This window comes from Fukomys damarensis, unplaced genomic scaffold (assembly GCF_012274545.1).
Source record: "Fukomys damarensis isolate Sample0158 unplaced genomic scaffold, DMR_v1.0_HiC HiC_scaffold_17, whole genome shotgun sequence".
NCBI classification, from domain to species: Eukaryota; Metazoa; Chordata; class Mammalia; order Rodentia; family Bathyergidae; genus Fukomys; species Fukomys damarensis.
In genome coordinates this window covers 77,863,065-77,881,607 of record NW_022900929.1, presented here as the reverse complement: position 1 = coordinate 77,881,607, position 18,543 = coordinate 77,863,065, and the positions used below count along the sequence as shown (strand labels likewise).

Below are 18,543 nucleotides of genomic sequence, written 5' to 3'. Positions count from 1 at the left end.
GCAGCTACAAGTGGCTTCTCTCTGTGACAAGGCCATGACTGCCTTTGGACAGTTGGAAGGCAGAAATTGCTGCACATAATCCTGTGACACTCATGTCAGCGATCTAAAATAATCTTAGAACTTTCCTGGGTGGCATCCTGGAGTTCTGTGAAGGATCAGACTTTAATTTTTCAAAACTACATTTAAAACTTCTTTAATACTCACATCCAGTATTTAAACTTTGATCTTAGAAAGTGCATTTTTAGATGGCTTTTGCTGAAAGCTCTTCTAAATCTTGTAGCATAGGTTACTAAGATTCTTTCACAAACTTCCAGTTAAGAGTGGGAGAGTTTTTTTTTTTTAAGACGAAAATGAAAATCTTTTTAGAACTTGAACAAAGGGGTTTTGTTTGACACGTGAGCGTGTGTGAGTGTACTGTGTTTTGAAGCCACCCTGAGCCAGAGACAGTTACAAAATTGTGGTTAAAATCTGGTACCTTTCTGTTACAGACTCAGATTAAGCTCTATTTAAGATTTTTCTTTCCTTTTCTTTTTAATAAAATATACAAGACACAGACCACAATTCACCAACTTGTAATTACACTAGTGAAATAAATAGGCAATTAAATTCTAGGGACTGGATTGCATCAATTTTTTAGCTACACTTTGAATGTTAGATTTTACACATAGCTCAGTGGAAAAATAAGGATGGGAATGGAAGGGGTTTTCATCCCGGAATGTCAGTAATCATTTCAGTTATTTTTTAAAAGTTCAGTAGAAATGTAGTGAAGCCCATTTTTGTTTTCAAATAAGAAAACTTCATTTTCAGTAGTTAAATGTCTTCAAATGTTGGGGGAAAGGGTATTGTTGCTATAAATGTTATTGGTCAATGAAATCAGTGGAAAAGCCAAAGCTTTCTAAATTCTTAGAATTCGTGATGGAAAATAAAAATCCCAAAGAAACGTGAAAAACTGACTACATAATAGTTCTGTGTTCCACCAACCCATTTCTCCTCTCATGAAGTGGGCAGGCAGAGAGAAAAGGAAACAGCAGCTACCCCGTGACTGCATTCTCCCCCTGCTCTGGTTCCAGGGAGTCTGTGAGCTGCCCCACGATGTCAGACAGGAAAAGCTACGACTTCGCTGAGACCCAAAGTGCTGCTTATTCAAGGAAAAGCCACATTCGCCCGCCCATGGTGGCCTCCATGGGCCCATTCTCTGCTTTGTGACTAACACTCGTACCCTGTAGATCTCAGGGAAGCAGGAACCGCAGAGTCCCTGTATCTCTGTGATGATACAGATGGATCCCGTTAGGAGCAGAGCGCCGGGAAGCTTACCTCAAACAAACATTTGCAAAGCTAATTCGAACTCAATGGTCATTTGGACTAGTTTTAGCGGGGAGGAGAGGGTTAATGGGAATAATGGACAGGGCAGACAACCCTTAGAACTGTGTCTAGTGAGGGCCATAAACTGTAACAACGCTGGAATCTTCATAAATCAACAACTGGTTTATCCAGAGTCATCGGGGAGTGAGCTGTTGCCCATAATCAAATTTTCTAGAAAACAAAGGCTGACCATTTGAAGCACTAAAATTCCTTCTGTTAACCATCTGAGTGGAAATTTTCTTTAAAGGCTATCATACTTCCCCGACTTCTTAAGCCACATAGCAGCAAGTAATTAACTTTGGGAGTCAGTCAGCTGAAATCCGTGACTCAGCCTCATGGAGACGTCAGCGAGAGTACTTGTCCAGGAGGTGAAGAACAGCCCACACTGACGTGTCCTGTCACGCGGTATTCCATGCCAGCCACGGGAGCGCCTGAGGCAATGAGCTGTTCCACAGCAGGCAAGAGCCAGGGTCCACGATCTGTCCTATGCTCAGGACACTGAGCTCCCCTCGCTCCCTGGGAGATGGCCCTGCCCAAATGAGCATACTGTGGACCTTTCATGGTCTTCATGCCCATCCTCATAGTCCTGTCCCCTACACCAAAACTGCCTGTTGTTAGTTTACTTCCTTTGGAACCCTCACCAGCCCTGTGTCTCGGTGCTTAGTAAAGGTCCTGCAAGTTTGCTGGCTGTCTTGAACTCAGTATGCATGAAGACTTCCAGTTACGCTGGTCCCTCAATTTTCTAGATTATGTTATACAGCTGCGCCAGTGACAGAGTCATTCAGAATGTTTACTAAAACAGTAACCCTATTTCACATGTAATACCAGGTCGTATAGAATCTGGGTGAAACGCCAACAGTGATACCGCCTTGGGTAGAACAGGCACATGTTCTCAGTGATTTTCTTTTTCTTTCTTTTTCAATTTGTGGTTTAACCTTACTAGTGCAATACTGAAATACGTGAAGTGTAAGCAAAGAGAAACACTAAACAGAAGATAATAGCTCTAAGATCAGTTTGGGCCACATGCTAAAGAGTGATTTCAAGAATGTATTTCTTATAAGTAAGGACTGAATGCATTCTGGTGTCTAAAGGAGGAGATTCTGGCTGCAGCTTGCTGCCTGGCTTCTTTCTACTTGGTGTGCAGTGGGACGTGCTGCGTACAATGGGCACTGCAGCCTTAAACATGGGATTCTCAGAAGCGACTCTGAGGACCCGCCAAGGGGTGTCCCTGAAAGATGTGACAGACAGCAAAGCCTCCTGGAGCCTCTTTCTAGGACAGCACTTTGGCAGATAAAATAACGTTCCCCCTGGGCAATTCTCCTGCTCCTCAGAGGCACCCAGGCTCTCAAAGACAGATGGCCTCCTCTGTGACACAGTGCGGTTGCACCTCAGTTTCTAAGAACCCTTGTTACCCTGACAGTCTGAGTCTAGAAGTAGATCGGCAATTCCAGAGGCTTCAAGGATGCCTCAGGTCTTGGTCTGCAGGGCCATCCTGCCTGTCCCCATGTGGCTCCTTCCTGTGCAGTGGCTTGTCATGCAGCTTCCCCTGTAGTCATGAATGGGAAGTGAAATGTGAGGCCACTTCCGACGGGGAATCGGAAAGCTTGGTGCCACCATTATCTCCGAAGAATGGAATAGTCACTAGTCATAATTTCTAAGTTTTAAGTACTCTAATTTTCTATCATTGGGGGAAATGATGGCTTTGGATAATCTGGAGAGAATACAAATTGAGATAGTCATTAGCAAACATCTACTGAAAACCATCATCATTGAGTAGTACAAGAAAACACTGAGTTCGTCATCAACTCCAGCATAATGCAGCCTGGAGCCTCATTACTCAGCAGAAATGTACAACGGGACAAAAGGCTGTAAATAGTTACAAAGACTTTATAATGCACATATACCTAATTCATTCTAACAAAGCCATATATTCAGAATCAATAATTTACAAGTAAAACATGACTGTTCATTTCAATACCACCAAAAAAAAATTTTTTTTGAAAGTATAATTTTTCAAGACAACAAATATATCATCTTCCCCAGAAATGCTTCATTGTAGAAACCATCCTGCAGAACACAGCATAACTCTGTAGGGGATAAAATCTTGGAAATCCTAATAGTCTGAGGGGTAAATTAAAATAATTTCAGGAAGTAACTGCATGCAAATAAAATGTAAGCAACTCAAGAACCATCTATACCAGGAAAAGTATCATTAGTTGTACTAATTATTCTAGAAGAATGATATTCAGTTTTCATAAACTCAAAAGTCTTAGACTCTCGGTCACTTGATACAGTAGAGGAGGGTAAAAACAAACACTGAAAGTAACATCAGCCATCTTTCATTTAGGACAAACCAGACTCCTGCACCATCTGTGCCAGCGAAGAAGGGCATTTATAGTGTAGGCCTAAAATGGCCCCCGAAGCTTCGTGTCTTTGGAAGGTGACTGGATCATGGGGCCATATAGCTGACTTGCCATTGGGAGTTAGGGTCTGGTTCAAAGAGGTATCTCACTGGGGGTGTGGCCCGGAGGAGTTTCTCTCCCTGTTTCCTGCTCTCCGTGAGGTGAGCAGCTTTTCTTCCACCATGCCCATCTGCAATGATGTTTCTTCTTTGGATCCAGCTGACCATGGACTGAAACATGAACAAACACCTCTCCTCCTTTTAATTGTGGGTGTCAGGTATTGTGTCTCACCTATTAGGAAGTAACTAGGATAAGGGAATAAAACTAAAGACAGATATTTGGCATAACTGGGATTGTAGGACTCCTGCTTATGGCATAAAGAAGATCCTTGCTCCTGTACTACTGTGTGCGTCAGTGTTTCCAAACCGAACAAGACCAAGGCTTGCTCTCTCCAAAAGTTATTAGCACTGCAGACAGGAAAGATGCAGGCCAACCTTGCTAGGCTCAAGGCAGTAGGGATGAATGTCATATTGGCACACAGAGTTGGGGAAGAGGAGAAGTGAGTGATTTCACACAAGAAATGCAGCGAAGTTTACAGCAGGCTATGTCATCAGGACCACAGAGCACCTCAGGCACATGCGCTCAGTGGAGTCTTTCACAAGCATTAAAATAATTACTACAGAACCTAATGCATGAAGAAATTATGATGTAACGATACCAAGACATTGTATGATATAACAATTGTGTAAAATGTGACAGACGGAGAGATACATAGAAAAATAGAAACAGCCTTTTTTTGGAGAGTGGAATTAAGGGAGATTTCTCCTTTGATTACATTAGTGCTTCTATAATAGTTATACAATTTTATTTTTAAATTGTGCTGAAATACTCTTCAAAATGAGTAAATACTGTAAAATTTAGTTTCTGCTTTAATTTCTCAAAGTAAGTTTCCACTACTTTCTTTTTAGACTCAATTACTACTGCATTCTTAATGTTGAGCATTCATTTGAATAGCAAAAATGTTAATTTGCAGAACGAAATCTCAAAGCCAAAATTTTGCAGTAACCCAGATTCGGCCTAAGAATGTTTTGAAACACATTTTTTTGAAACAATTCCACTCAGATTTGACGCCATCAAGGAAAAGGTGAGGTTCGTAGGGACACTTACTCCAGCGAAGTCATCCCAGAGAGCCCTGTCGGGGTGGGGGCTTCGTGTGGGGGCCGAGTCCTGCTTCCCATGCGCTTCTGACGGCAACTCATGTCCTGAGACAGAATCTTCACAGCACTGCGGGTTAGGGTCAGACAGGAACAGTCACTGAGGGGGAGTGTGGCACTGAATTTCCTGCCTTCAAGTGACTGTTCCCACAGCCTGTGTTAGAACTGCTTTAAAAACACGCACGCATGTGAAAACACAAGGTAATTGCACGACTGACAAAGGTGTTAAATGCAGGGCGCAGACGTCTCCCTCTGTGCGACCCCAGACCCACACTGCGTTCACACTTGAGACGCTCAGGCCTCACGGTCTCCGCGGCCCCCCTGATGTTCATCGCTGGATTCTCTCCTTAACCGGAAGCCCACACAGCGCCTGGTCCCACTTACTGTGATGTTATAAAGGAGGCAAAACGACAGTTCGCAAGCAACCAGAGGGATTTTCAGATGTAAGTCCCAGCGTCATCTCCACTTAGTTCCTTGTTCACTAAAGTCTCAGAGACCAGAGGTTTTGTTCTGTAAGTGTCAAGGATGCACCCTGGGACCACAGACCAGGTACGTGTTGGGGGCCTCCGAGAGGAGCCTCGCTGTGGCTGAGGTGTATGCACCCCAGCATCGGGAGGCCGGGCTCGGGCAGCAGACACAGAGTCACAGAGCCGAGCCCCAGAAGAAGAGCAGGTGGGTTCCATGGTAGGGGCCCCTGCGCTGGAGCGGACCTGGGGTGGTGTCAGAGAGCAGGGCAGAGAGGTCATTTCTGAAACGCATCCTGAAGGACATTTTCCATTTTTCATGCTTCATTCAAACACTTGGGCCCAATCATGGGGTTGTTATGTACCAGAAAGTTAGGGATGGGCTACGAGAGAATGTCCATGCATTTTTACAAGAAAAAAGACCTGGCAGAATCCAACTCTTCTGCCCCTGGTATCCAGATAACGGCCTGGAGGTTTGGTTGGCTTGTAGGGAGCGGGCCAGGCATCCTCAGCTTCGGGAGCACAGCAAAGAGATGGATGAGGGACAGCCAGCCAGACACACCCAGCAGTTCAGGGACCCCGTGTCACCAACACACGCATGCACCCTGCCCGTGCACACCCGAGGCCCCGGCTCCACAGCCCCGGCTCTGCACAGGGGCAGAGGCTGCTAGAGCCCCACAGACGCAGCAAGGCAGAGCCCAGCTGTGCCCGGGTCCTGGGCGCTGAGTGTCTAACCAGATTCTGCACCACAGGGAGCTGGGGAGGGAAGCGACTGGTTTGTAAGGAACTTTTACTGTCATGTAAGTTGTCTTGTCCCCCCGATCCGCCACTAGAATCACTGGCTCTCTTTTAAAATCTAACTCCAAATTTTGACTTTCTAGAGAAACACAAAGAATTAATGAAGAAATAAAATTCTTAAGACAGCAACAGGAACGACTTAACAAGGAGGTTCATAGGTTTGTTTATTTGATTTAGTAGTGCTTAAAAACACTGTTAATCAGACCAATGTGTTACGCAAAATCACGCTGGGTTTCTTACGTAAAAGTGTATCAGCTGGACTATCTGCAGAGAGGATTTCTATTAACAGTTCACCTGGATTACACCTTACATTTTTTAATCCAAAACATCACCTACCCTACTTGTTTAATAAGATGCTAAACATTATCATCACCTAATTTTACTCCTCCTGCCATGGGGCTGAAGCTTTGAAAAGTAAACCCATAACCATGCCCTGCCCAGGAAAGATGTAAACTGGAAAAACAACCCGCTTTGCCAGCCTCCCTTTGGCCATCTCCCCGACACTCCACACATTTGTCCTATTTTATAAATTGGACTATTAAAAAGAAAAACTGTGGAGCGCTGAGAAGAACCCACTTCCTCCCCGACTTCTTCCCCCACTTCCTCCCCCACTTCCACATGTGGGGAGCAGGCATCAGATAGGCACAGCGCTCAGACGGCGCCTTGGGGACAGGGCCTGGCCAGCCGCACTGCCACACCCCACAGCTCTGGCACCGTGCGAGACGCCACGCGTCACGTCTCTCACTCCCTGGCTTGGGAGGAAGGCCCAGCCACACTGCCGAATCTTACCTCAGCCTGTACCAAAAGCCTCATCACGGGGCTGTGTCCTTCCTCACCCCTACGTCACATCACGAGGTCTGGTGCCAGGTGACTTCTAGAAGTTTCCAATATCGAGTCCACCTGGGTCAGGGTTCCCCACCACGGAGTTTGTACAGCACGCTGCAGGGAGTTCTCTGGGGCTCCAGGTAGCGTGCAGACAGACGTTGCACAGAAGGGCACTCTGCGGGCCGGCATGAGGGGTAAATGCTCAGGGAACATGTAAATCCTGGGGCTGTGAAACGACAGGCCCTAGGCCCACAGTTTAGCTCCGTCTGGCCTCTTCCAAAAAGACTCACACAGAGGAAGCGGGGGATGATTGTGACAATACTGCAAAGCTTCATGGACACCCTGAAACCTCAGTGTACACATGAGAAGGGCAGGCGTGACCTACATCTCCAAAAAGCCATCACTGAAGGGGGAGCCCTGTTTCCTGGAAAGATTACAATGAAATCAACAGCATTGCATGATGCCCTCTTTAACCTCTCTTTCTCTCACCCCTGTTTCTCTCACCAACGTATCCTTTCCCTGAGCTCTTCGCTGCCTTGCCTGGTCTACCACCTGCCCCTCATCCTGAGATCTCTGGAAAGGTTCCGGCTGCCCCTGGATTCATCTCCTTCCTAAACATTTCTTGAATGAAGACTTGTACAGGAACCAGATGATTCCCAGACCCCTAGCCTTTATGCAGTCAGCCTAGCAAGCACCCTCGCCCTAAATCAGCCTCCTCCCCGTCCTCTTTCTCCCGTGTCTTCCCCTTGCTGGAGTCTTCCTCTCCTCCTCCCACCACTGCTCCTTGGGATCCACACCAGAGCCCAGGGGGTGGAATCTGTTGAGCTGATGCTCGCTGTGTGGACCATGTAGCCAAAGAGGGTGCCACATTGCCGAGGTGAGAGCCACACAGTGGGCGGAACCCAGTCCTAGGGCCTGGGTTCTCCTCTCCCGCTTGCAGCTGCGTGAATGACCAAGCCTGCTCCTGGCTGATCAAGTAGGGTAAAAGTAGTCCCCACACCCAAGGCTATTGTGAGGGTCTCTAAATTAATACATGTACTTTGCTTGCCAAATACACAGCATGTTAAACTCTTCATAAACATGGGTTACTCAGTGGTACAAGGACGACTTTGATTGCCGATTTTCTTTATTCCATGGTTAGACTCCAGGAAAAGGCCACCAAGAAACCTTTCGGAGTTGAGAATGACTTTGAGAAGTTCCTGCATAAACTGGTATGTTTCCTTCCTGAAAGTAATTGAGAATTCTCTCGCTGGCTTTTCAGACAGGCCCAACAGTATTTCATCAGAAACACACGTTCTTGCCCAAGTTACCGCCTACACATTTAAGACAATCTCTGCTTCACATCTTTAGTGACAACTTCATGATCACTTTCTCCATCTTTGCTTCTGGCCGGGGACAATTTATACAACTATCAACCTCACATGTTCAGTCTGAGATGCGAATGAGTAGAAAATTACAGGTGTCTGCAGTTGTGTTTTACTTCTCACCAATAACTCAGCAGAGGTGAGTCAGGGCGGACAGCCGGGTGGGAGAAATAGTCCCGACCCAGTGAAGAAGAACAGGCAGAATGTGGAGAGGTCCCATGCAGGACGCAGGGCAAGGAGAGGAAAGAGTGGTGACTCCTGTGCTTCTCCTCGGCCTCCTGGCTTCCTGGTGGTCCTCTTCAGTCTCTAGGCCTCTTGCCTTCCACCGGGCAGTGCACAGCCTGCTGTCAGAAACAAAGCCGTCCCTCTGATGGCTGGTGCAGGTCAAAATCAGGCCATGTGGGCCACTAAGTGACAGAAAACCAATGAACCACTTGGGAGTTTTCTGTTGAACAGACTACTCTTCACTGCCACAAAAAAGTACTTTCTCCTGTTGTTCTTGCTCTGCCGTTCCCGGACACACACACATACTGAATGGAAGGGTGCTTGATAGTGTGCGCGCTCGTGAGTCCCAGGCACCTGCTGGGAGGCCACATCGGCCCCCGCTCAGGGCTGCACTGCAGGACAGCAGGCCACAGTGTCGTCACACAGTCTGCGGAGGACCTGAGACCCGAGCGCTGTATACGCACTGCAGGCCGCACCGAATAAGCACACCCGCAGGCAGGCAGAGGGCCCATCAGAGTCGGTCTTCACTGCAGACCAGCAGACCAGCAGACCCACTCACCCTGCAGGGCTCCGCTCCAGCTGCGCTTTCCGCAGGAAGCTTTTCTCCACTGGCCCTGGCCTTTCATAGTAATGGTGAGGTTAAAACATAGCTCTTTTCAAGGTCCCGAGTCCGATCCCCAGTACCAAAAAAAACCAACATACAGCTCAAGTCAGAAATCAAAATAAACAGAGCACAGCCCCAGCTTTGAATTACTGGGGGTGGAATCCAGGACCCCGCACATGCTGGGCAAGGGCCAGCCCTTTGCCCTTTGTATTTCCAGTACCTAGGCCGTCTCTGAACGCGCAAGCCTCCTGCATCAGCCTCCCAAGTCACTAGGATTACAGACACGTGCTTGCAAACATTTAAAAATTGCTAAATGTGTGAAAAAGGAATCAGGCGATGAAAAACATGAAATGAAGTACAAATGAAAACAAAGCAACAAGTGCCATTTTACAGTGATGTGGAAAGAACTATATGCCAACTACAAATCCTTTGTGGAAAATGACAAAGTATTAAAAAAAATGATTACAAATGTTAAAAAGTCAGGTCTGGAATTAATGGGCTTGATGACCTTAAATACTTTCAACAAGTTTGCTTTACAGTGTCTCAGGTGTCTGCCTTTGTGCGAAGAATGAAAATGCACCCGAAGCTGGTTGAGGTTAGACTTTCAGCTTCCCAGCACGACTGTTGTTCCTTAGGAAATAATTACAACCACCTTCGCCTTGGCCTAGGCCTCTCTGAAACAGATTCAGAGGATGAGACCCAGTCTTTGAGTTACACATTAAACAGAAAACTGTAATAATCTTCTGTGTAATTCAAGTCACAAAACCACTGCTCTATTGCCTGGGTATTTCAGCTAAATGCCAACGCTTCTTGGCCTGAATCAGTGTGTAACTGAGGAAGGGCTTCTTGTAGCTTGTCCACAAGAGAAAGCCATTCATTCACCATCGCCACGCAGCCAGGCTCTGCCCACGCTAGCCAGACTGGCCGGGGTGCCCACCAACACCAAGCAGGGTCCACTTCACCTGCACAACTGCACATGGGCCTTACACTGGTGCAAATACTCAAAAAGGGATTGTGAGGCACCACAGGAAGCCTCTCGGATTTCAGAGATGTGTGGAGAAGGGTAGGGTAGAGTGGGGAGAAAGTAAGTCCTATCAACAAATTGAATTTCCTGAACTGTCATCTCATTAATTCCTGATTCCTCTCCTAAGTGATAGAACCAAAAGAATGGAAAATGGTCTTTTTAAGGCTTTTCAAAGGCTTTGAATGAGCCTTGAATTTCTTTCCTAAAGCTGTCCTTTCGTGGTGGGCCTTACCATCTTGATAATTGGGGAATCTCATGTTTAAGTATTTGAAGGCTCAGGAAACCTGTGAATCCTTAACCCTGCATTATTTTCACAGCATGCTGAGGCTCAAATGCACAGAGAATTTGTAACAGCAGCAGCAGCAGCAACCACAGAGGATCACAAGCTAGAGAAGGAAGAACAGAATGCAAAGGGAAACCAGAAGTGAGCTCCATTCAAGAAAAACACGCGTGACTTGGTTGTATCCTTTTAATTGTAGCAGCATGTTTAATTCAAGTCAAATCTGTGTATTAGTGTGTTTTACCATTCACCTTAAAATCCCAAATTAATAAATCTGAGTCAATCATCTGCCCAACACTAACTTTGGCTCATATGGGTTAATGAAACATTTTAAGGTGGAAAAAATAATCATTGTAAAGCATAGAGGGCTTTCAACCATTTTTGGAAATGCATCTTGATAATAGCAACTGATCATCATAATATAAAACAGAGAGAGGATTAATTTACTGTGGCATAGGAAGTCCTGCCAGTTCCTAAATGCCCTAAATAGTTTCTCAGAGTTTTGACATTGTTTAGGCCTCAAGGAAAACCAGAGCTCCGCCTCCAGGTTTGGTGGCGAACAGGCTGTGCTGCCCCGGGGCTGCGCCGTGCCCACTCCCCTGGTAGTAGGCTTCGTGGACGCGGGCCAGGAAGCCGGGCAGCGCGTCCTCTGGTACCAGTGACACCGTGCAGCCGCCCCAGCCTGCACCAGTGAGCCTTGAGCCCTGCGCCCCGGACCTCCTGCGAAGGGAGAGGAACAGATTAGCACAGACAACAGTGAGAGCTATTATCTGATGCTTAGAGAACACACAGCCTGTCCTAGTTGAGAGGGCATGAGGTTTCGCGGCACTGTCAGACAGTTTAAGGCGTTAACAGACGCTGCTATTTCAGAAGGTAATTCTGAACTTATTCGTGTGCCTAACGCTAGTCCAAGTTCTGCTAGTCTGCAGTCCTAACGGTCAGGTGTCCTGAGTCTGCAGTGTGGCCCCTGGAAGACTTGGGTGCCAGCCTGCAGGAAGCCAAAAAGAGGAGTGAAAGGAAGGTGGGCCTTGGGCACGGCTAGCATCAGGGAGTCAGGGTCACAGTCACTTGTGCGCTGTCGGGTACACACGGGGCTTCCTTCAGGGGCTGCTTCAGGTGCACCTGAAGGCTTCTGTGTCCCCCAGAGGAACCAGACCTCAGGGTGGAGCCCAAGGTGGTGTGAGAGGTTGCGGGTTCCATCTTGAGCACAGCAGAACTGGGAGCCTAGGTTTGCTCTGAGTAACCACATCAGCACAGAACTTGTTATTAAGCTCTAGGTAAGTGGGCAGGATCGCTCTCCAGGGGAAATTCTGCAAATCTTTCCTGCACCTTCTCCAGCTGACTGACAACTGGACTCTGTTGCCACAAGGAGAGGCATCCAAATGGCATGGAAATGGCTGTGCCAGCAACCCCATGGGAGATCATTTTAGTCACCGTCGTCACCCATGCACAGCTGCAAAAAAAAAAAAGAGCTGAAGCCAAGGGAAAGGCCCCATGTAACAACATGCTTGGACCGCATGGACTGTGCTCTTTAAGGGATGCGATTTGCCTCAATAACTGGAATTAATATACATTTCCAACTAACCCCTCCTAATAAAACTTACCCCAAGTTAGCAGCAGATTTAAAATTGCATAATTAATTTAGTATCATTTTGTTCCTTTTTTCCACCAAAATGAGCTATTTTACTTCCTGGGAAATATCAACAGAACATTACCTCTGCTCTAGGACCTTATCTGTTACCCTCAGTGAAATTCTTAATACTTTCTTTTCATCAACTGCCCTATTTGTTAAAATATGCCACTCACAGAAAACAGATGCTTAAAGAAGAAATTCTTACAAGGAAAGAAAGATTCCTAATCTCTTCCTGTCCCTCAGACATCTAGCTTAACAGCTGGACTGAGCCTAAACTCCTGTCATCCAGACTGAAAAGTTCCGACCTTGAGATTCTGGAATCATTATGCATTCTTAGCTCCGCAGAGTTTAAGCTTGGTTTTTTTAAGTTCTTTGTTTTGTGTTGTGTTTTTTTGAGACAGAGTCTCACATAGTTTGGGGCTGGCCTAGAACTTGTGGCCATCCTCCTGCCTCAGCCTCCTGGGTGCTGGGATTACAGGCCAAGTTTGTTGATTGGGGAAAAAAAATGTTGTTCTATGTAGTCCCATCAAAAACTACCTCCTTTGGTGGATAATTCATGCAGAAACTGAGGTGTCCCTGAAACATCTCTAAGAGGCCCTAAAATCTGGGCATCAAGGGCAACTGTGGCTTGGTCTGGAGAAGGACAAGGGGCCCCGTGACCCCATCTGTGCCATTTTGTTGAACCCCGTTTGCCGAGCTTTTGAAGCTCCTCGGTGGACTAGTCAAGCTGCCTTATACTTGTCATTTGAACAATTTTTTAAGGCTGTGGTTTCAAAACTGAACCTATAGCAAATGGAGGGCACTCCTTCTAGTCTGGCTGCAGTGCCCATAGGAAGCCAGCCTATTTTCCGGAGAGGAAAGGAAAGGCCAATTTTCCGGAGAGCCTATAATCAGTTTCCCTACAAGTCTTTCCAGGTAAGTGAATCCACTCCAACCCCCAGACCTGCTCTGTCCCCACCCTGCCTGCTGCAAAGGAAAATGGACTGGATGCATCGACCACACGGTCCAAACTCCTCAGAGCTCCAGTTCCCCACATGCAGCTGTTAGGAACAGCCCAAACCCACAGCTGCCCCGGGGTGGTGAACAGCCTCACACACCGGGACAGAAGCCCTTCGGGCCTAGGTCACAGAAACTCCCAAGAGGCACAAAGGTGGGCGGCTCAGACCAGCCTGAGTCAGGAAAGTAAGGTAGGTGACTCAGGGTGGGTGCTAAACTTTCCACACTCAAAATGTTTTTCTAAGAGAACACGAAAATGTTAGAAATACACTTCCTGCACCAAAAAACAGCCCTAAACGCCCCCAAACCCCGTGTTCTCGATTGTCCTGCCTGCGCTGGGCTGATGTCCAAGGATGTGTCACAGGGACAAATGCAGCCTCTGCCTTATGCTGCCAGGCAGATGGAGAATGAAAAGCATGAGGAGCTCCCTTTGGTCCTTTGTCACCAAAATGCATATTCATGGAATTAACTGTCCAGGCACTGAGAGCCTGTCTAAAACGTCCTACTCTTAAATGAATCCATCTGTCAGTAAAGCTCTCTCAGAGCTGCAAGAGATGCAGGGTAATGGAGAGGGGAGGAAGGAGACCCAGAAAGACCCAACGGTTTGACAAACCAGGAAGAGGGAGGTGAGGAATTGTGCCTTGCATTTCAGTACAATTGCAATTGCAAAATACATGACTATTCACTTATTACAGGAATGGATATTAAACTGCTTTAGGAAGTTCTGAATTTGGGGATAGGTCATATCTATCTCTCTAACCCCAGCTCCGCACAATTCCCGGCATCTGGTTCTAACAAATGGGTGCTGGACGATTATGTTTGTCTTAAAATGTACACATATCCATTATGTATGCACAGAAGCAGTTGGGAATCCATTCTTTACCTGGAAAGACTTCCAGCTCTGTTCTCTGGAAACTGGTTAGAATCTCAGGAAAACATTCCCAGGGCTTTCACAGCCAGGAGAGATATAACACATTCAGACTGCTTGGGATTTTCAAATACTGTTCAAACGAGAAAGAGTAAGAACACGCGCTGACAGGCGTGCTCTCGGAGAGGAAGCCACCAAAGGCACCTGCACTCAGCGAACCTCAGCAAGTGGGACCCACAGAGAAGCGAGCCTGTGGAGCCGAATGGCTCCATCCGTCTCAGCAGGGAAGCAGAACGGCACTTTTGGCCACAGATAAGAGCACCGCTGCGGACTTATGCTTATCCTCGCCTGCAACCTGATCAGGAGAACAGGCCCAAAGAGCAAAACCAAGAGAAGACCTCTGAGGAAGACGCAGCAAAATAACTTTTGTAACTGTAGCTGGTCCACTTAAAATTGTTATTTGTCCTCCTTAATAGCTTGGGCAATAGTACAGCAATGAATCTTCTCTGATTTCAACAACTGTCAAAACAGAAATAAAAGGCACTAACTATTTTTACTTAAGTAAATTTCAGGGAACCAGTAATAAATGAGTTGTCTCACATCTAATTGACTTGGTTTCAAAATTTTCTATGTTCCTCAGTAAATCTTTGAAATTTAGTCTTTTCTTTAAACTTACCTTTTGTTCACTTGAAAGAGACTTTATAATTGGGCAAACATCAGTTTTTCCTTCATTATTTTGTTTCACATAAAATTCTAACATGAATTTTTTTAAAAAGCAGCCCAACTAGGAAAGTGTCGTTTCCTTCTTGCTTCCTGGTCCTTGCTTGAGATTCTAAACAGATTTTTGCTTATAGAGTAGGAGATGGCTTGGCTACAAGTGACCAGCAAGCAGGAGCCACCTCTTCTCTTCTGCTCTTGTCAGCTTTCTGTGCTGTCTTGCGCAATCCAGGGAAGCACTGCACTTGTCTCTACTGTCGGCTATTCCAGGCTTTCACACCCTTCATCCACTCACTCACAGAGATGCCTTTCCAGCCAAACAGGTTCCAAGAGGCCTTCAGAGCCAACAGGAGGCTCAAGATGCCAGTGTGGAAGGGAAGCAAGACTGCCTTGGGACGAGCTCCTCTTTGAGCCCATGTCACTGTCCTCTATCTGTTGTGTCCCAGGACAACCAACCTGCTCGGGCTGCCCAGCCTCATTTTCACATCTCTCGGCATGAGAGGCAAGTCTGAGGTGGTGTTGTTCTTGAACAAAGCATCACCACACCAGTGCTTCAGTTCCCAGCACCAGTGGTACACATCCGGCCAGGCAGGGCCCTGCCCGGCACACCCAGCAACTCCTCCGCCTGCCAAGAGATGCTCACAGGGCTTCAGAAGGAACAGGGTGTGAAGGGGTCTCCATTGTGCTCCACGCCTTTCTCACGCTCCACCATCTGTCTTTGCAGATTTTAGCCACCCTGGGTTTGTTTTATCCCCACAATCTTTCACAGCCTTCTGAACCCATCCTTCTTGCCTTATCACTTTGCAAACATCCACATAAAAGACAGAGGCACTGCTTATGACAGCGGAGAGTAGACTTCAGTTTCACACGGTGTATGACTGTCCATTTGAGAACCACACAGGGAGGAAGGGCAACCATGGCTCCTCTGCTCCCTCCCAGCTGCTGTCCTGAGCCTGGTCTCTGTCACATGGGCTTTCCCAATGCCAACCAACCAGAACACTGCAAGGTGTTATCTTCCAGCCACAGGGACAGCAAAGGAAACATGAATTATATATGAAGCATAAGGACCAGGGAACTATTCTGGCCAACACTTGTAACTTGCTAGAAGAGAATCTTTCAATACAGGAAATTCTGCTCTCTGGCTATGGGTTAAGTAGAAATTCACTGCGATACTCAGCAACTGGCTTTCCAAACAAAACCACCATGGAAAGGGGGATGGAGCATCTTACAGTGGACATGACTGGGTTTTTTTCTGACAATTAATACCGCAGGTGAAACAGTTTAGTTTTTCTAGTCAGAAACACTTTAGCTGTCGTCAAGAAAGGACTTTCCCCAAAGAGAATTTAAAAATAAAGAAGAGCGGGTTCAACGCCCCAACTCCAACAGGGTCTGTGCACCCACTGTGTCCACAGTCCTGCCCAGCCAGAGATCTGCTCAGTTTTGAAGTGCTGGAGACCATGACTGCTGAGGCCTCCCAATGTGAAGCCTCAAGGCCAGGAGGGACAGCTGGCTCTTGAGTGTGGCCACATCGCGGTACAGGCTGGGAGAAGGGGCAGGAGCAGCGAGGGCTGGGCTGGTGCCAGCTTCCCACAGACTCATCCTGGGAACTTGTGGGAGTCCTTCGCCCCTTCCCCCGCTCTAAGATCGCCTGACGCAGGAGGATGCTTCAGGCCCAGAATCTGGAAGAATGGCTGCCAAAGATGTGGCTTCCAGAAAAACCAAGTTTATGAGGCCAAAGTCCCAGGAGTGTTCTTGAGTCCTCTTTCTCCCACACAGCCATTGTCTGGAATCTCCCTTCGAGGCACCTTGGCACTGACTCACTTGGTGCAGCCCCTTCCCTTCTGAAAGTCAGAGTCCTCCCCGGCCTTCAAGGGCCCTGTGGAAGGCTCCCGTGGCCTCCACCTCCTCCATTGCTGACACCTCTCTTGCCCTCACTCCCCACAGAGCAGCCCGGTGCCCGCTGCGGCCCAGCCACTTCCGGTGCCCTCTGTGCACTTCCACCCTCCCGGTCTCGGTTGGGCGCGCTTGAGGCTGACACTTGAGCTATCTTCAAGGCTCCCCCACCTCCCCCACCACAAAGAGCATGTGTGGCTGCCCTCCTGGGACAGGCTTTTGGCAACCAGGGAGCACACGACGTCTTCAGTCTCTCCTCAGCGCGGTTCAAGTCCCCAGACGGGCTGGGCGCCGCAGCTTCCCACCTGGCCGGCCACAGGCGACATCCCTGCTCCCCGCTGCTAACAGCTGGCAGTTCTGCACCAGCTTCTGCCTGCTTCAGCGCTACCCTGATTTCCCTCTCAGTGCTCCTGAGGTCCGCGTCATGCCTCTGAGGTGAGGGAATCACTCTGTTGTCGCCATTCTGTCACAGCTGCAAGGAAGCTCTTTCCGGGTTTTGTGAGCACACTTTATATGTCTGTCTCAATAGACCATCTATCCACTGTACTTTGTTCAGTCCCCTTTGCCCCCAGATTGCCTCAACCAACCCTGGAAGGTAGAATGTGCCTGCTTCTGAGTCTCCTGCAGTGACCCTCATCCTGTCAGGCCCAAAACTACTAGGACAGCTGGCACGGCCGCAGCCTGGTCATTAAAATGTCATGAGCAGAGAATGGCAGGGCCTGAGAAAAGCTGCCTTACTGAAAGGCCTCTCACCCACGTGGGAAAGTCTCTCCTACAGGGCTGTAAAGAACTGACTCCTGAGGTGCGTGGTGGCACAGGCTGTAATCCCAGCACTCAGGAGGACGGCAGCAAGTTCAAGGCCGGGCTGGGCTACATAGGGAGTACAGGGGCAGCCTGGCGCCACAGTGACACCCAGACTGGGCACCTCATGATGGAACAGAGCAGGGCTGGGATTCTCCCATCCTACAGCTGAGAAGCAGAGAACAAGACCAGCATGATACAAGGGAGGTCCTCACAGAGGAAGGGCAAAAACAACAACAAGAACTAAGCTGTGTTCTGTGCATGAACCAACTCCCGAAGACAAGTGTTGTCACTGTGTACCACAAACATGCAGTCATGAAAATTGTAAAAGTAAAATTTAAAAATGTTTTAAGGCAAAAGAAAGGAGACGAGGAAAGGGCTGGTCTTTCTGGCTTGTGTCTAGAGTGCTCCGTGGTGACCCCAAGGCCCCCGCCCCACCCAGGCACTGCTCACCGGCAGGTGTCCACCAGCTGGTCCAGCTCAGGGCAGCTGCACTCGTACAGGTCCCGGCAGCTGCGGTGGCTCTGGTTCATCAGCTCCCCCAGCTGTGCCACTGCATCCTCTGGGCTGTCCTCGCAGACTTTCCTGAACTGTAGCACCCGGGCGGCCTCACTGTACACATGCTTGGCCCGCTGGTACAGCTTGAAGACGGTCACTGGGGGGAGAGAGGGAGCTCAGCAGAAGGACACGGGAAGGACCCTCGGGGCCACACCCGCCTTCTTCCCCACACGTTAGACCAGTGGTGGTGAACCTGTGATAGGCGTGCTGTGGTGGGCTGTTTGTTACCACTGAAAGCTCTAAAAGGTTCACCGTCACTGCCTTATATATGTTCACATGTGTATCTATTTACATGATTACCTATTTAAATGCCCTCTCATACGCTGCAGCATTATTACAGTTTGAAAAAATAAGAAATCCAGTAAGAGAAGACTTTAAAATTAAATTTAAAAATTTTTAACTTTTCAAAATTAACTAAAATGGGATTAACATCTGAGATCTCATCATATTAAAAGAAACCACCAACAGAGTGAAGACACAATCCACAGAATGGGAAATAAATTTTACCAACTGTT

General features: G+C 47.7%; 2 protein-coding genes across 24 annotated transcripts in view; one reads left to right on the top strand and one right to left on the bottom strand.

The window, feature by feature from the left end:
- The window catches only part of Fam227b (family with sequence similarity 227 member B), a 157,291-nt gene extending 146,614 nt beyond the window's left edge, over positions 1-10,677 (top strand). For 6 of the 16 annotated variants that reach the window (XM_033765221.1, XM_033765219.1, XM_033765224.1 and 3 more), the window contains 5 exons: positions 5,344-5,421; positions 6,324-6,398; positions 8,207-8,276; positions 8,495-8,568; positions 10,600-10,669. In XM_033765221.1, coding sequence (XP_033621112.1) covers positions 5,344-5,421; positions 6,324-6,398; positions 8,207-8,276; positions 8,495-8,568; positions 10,600-10,633 — 331 coding nt within the window. In that variant the 3' untranslated portion in view covers positions 10,634-10,669. The other 10 variants (XM_033765222.1, XM_010638379.2, XR_002025872.1 and 7 more) reach the window with 10 other exon arrangements.
- The window catches only part of Galk2 (galactokinase 2), a 108,750-nt gene that overhangs the window by 7,066 nt on the left and 83,141 nt on the right, over positions 1-18,543 (bottom strand). For 5 of the 8 annotated variants that reach the window (XM_010638446.3, XM_019209742.2, XM_033765226.1 and 2 more), the window contains 2 exons: positions 17,924-18,125; positions 4,932-5,048 (listed from right to left, as the gene is read on the bottom strand). In XM_010638446.3, coding sequence (XP_010636748.1) covers positions 4,932-5,048; positions 17,924-18,125 — 319 coding nt within the window. Of the gene's footprint in view, positions 1-4,931; positions 5,049-10,810; positions 11,283-14,074; positions 18,126-18,543 lie in introns of those variants that run through there. The other 3 variants (XM_010638434.1, XR_002025873.2, XM_010638454.2) reach the window with 3 other exon arrangements.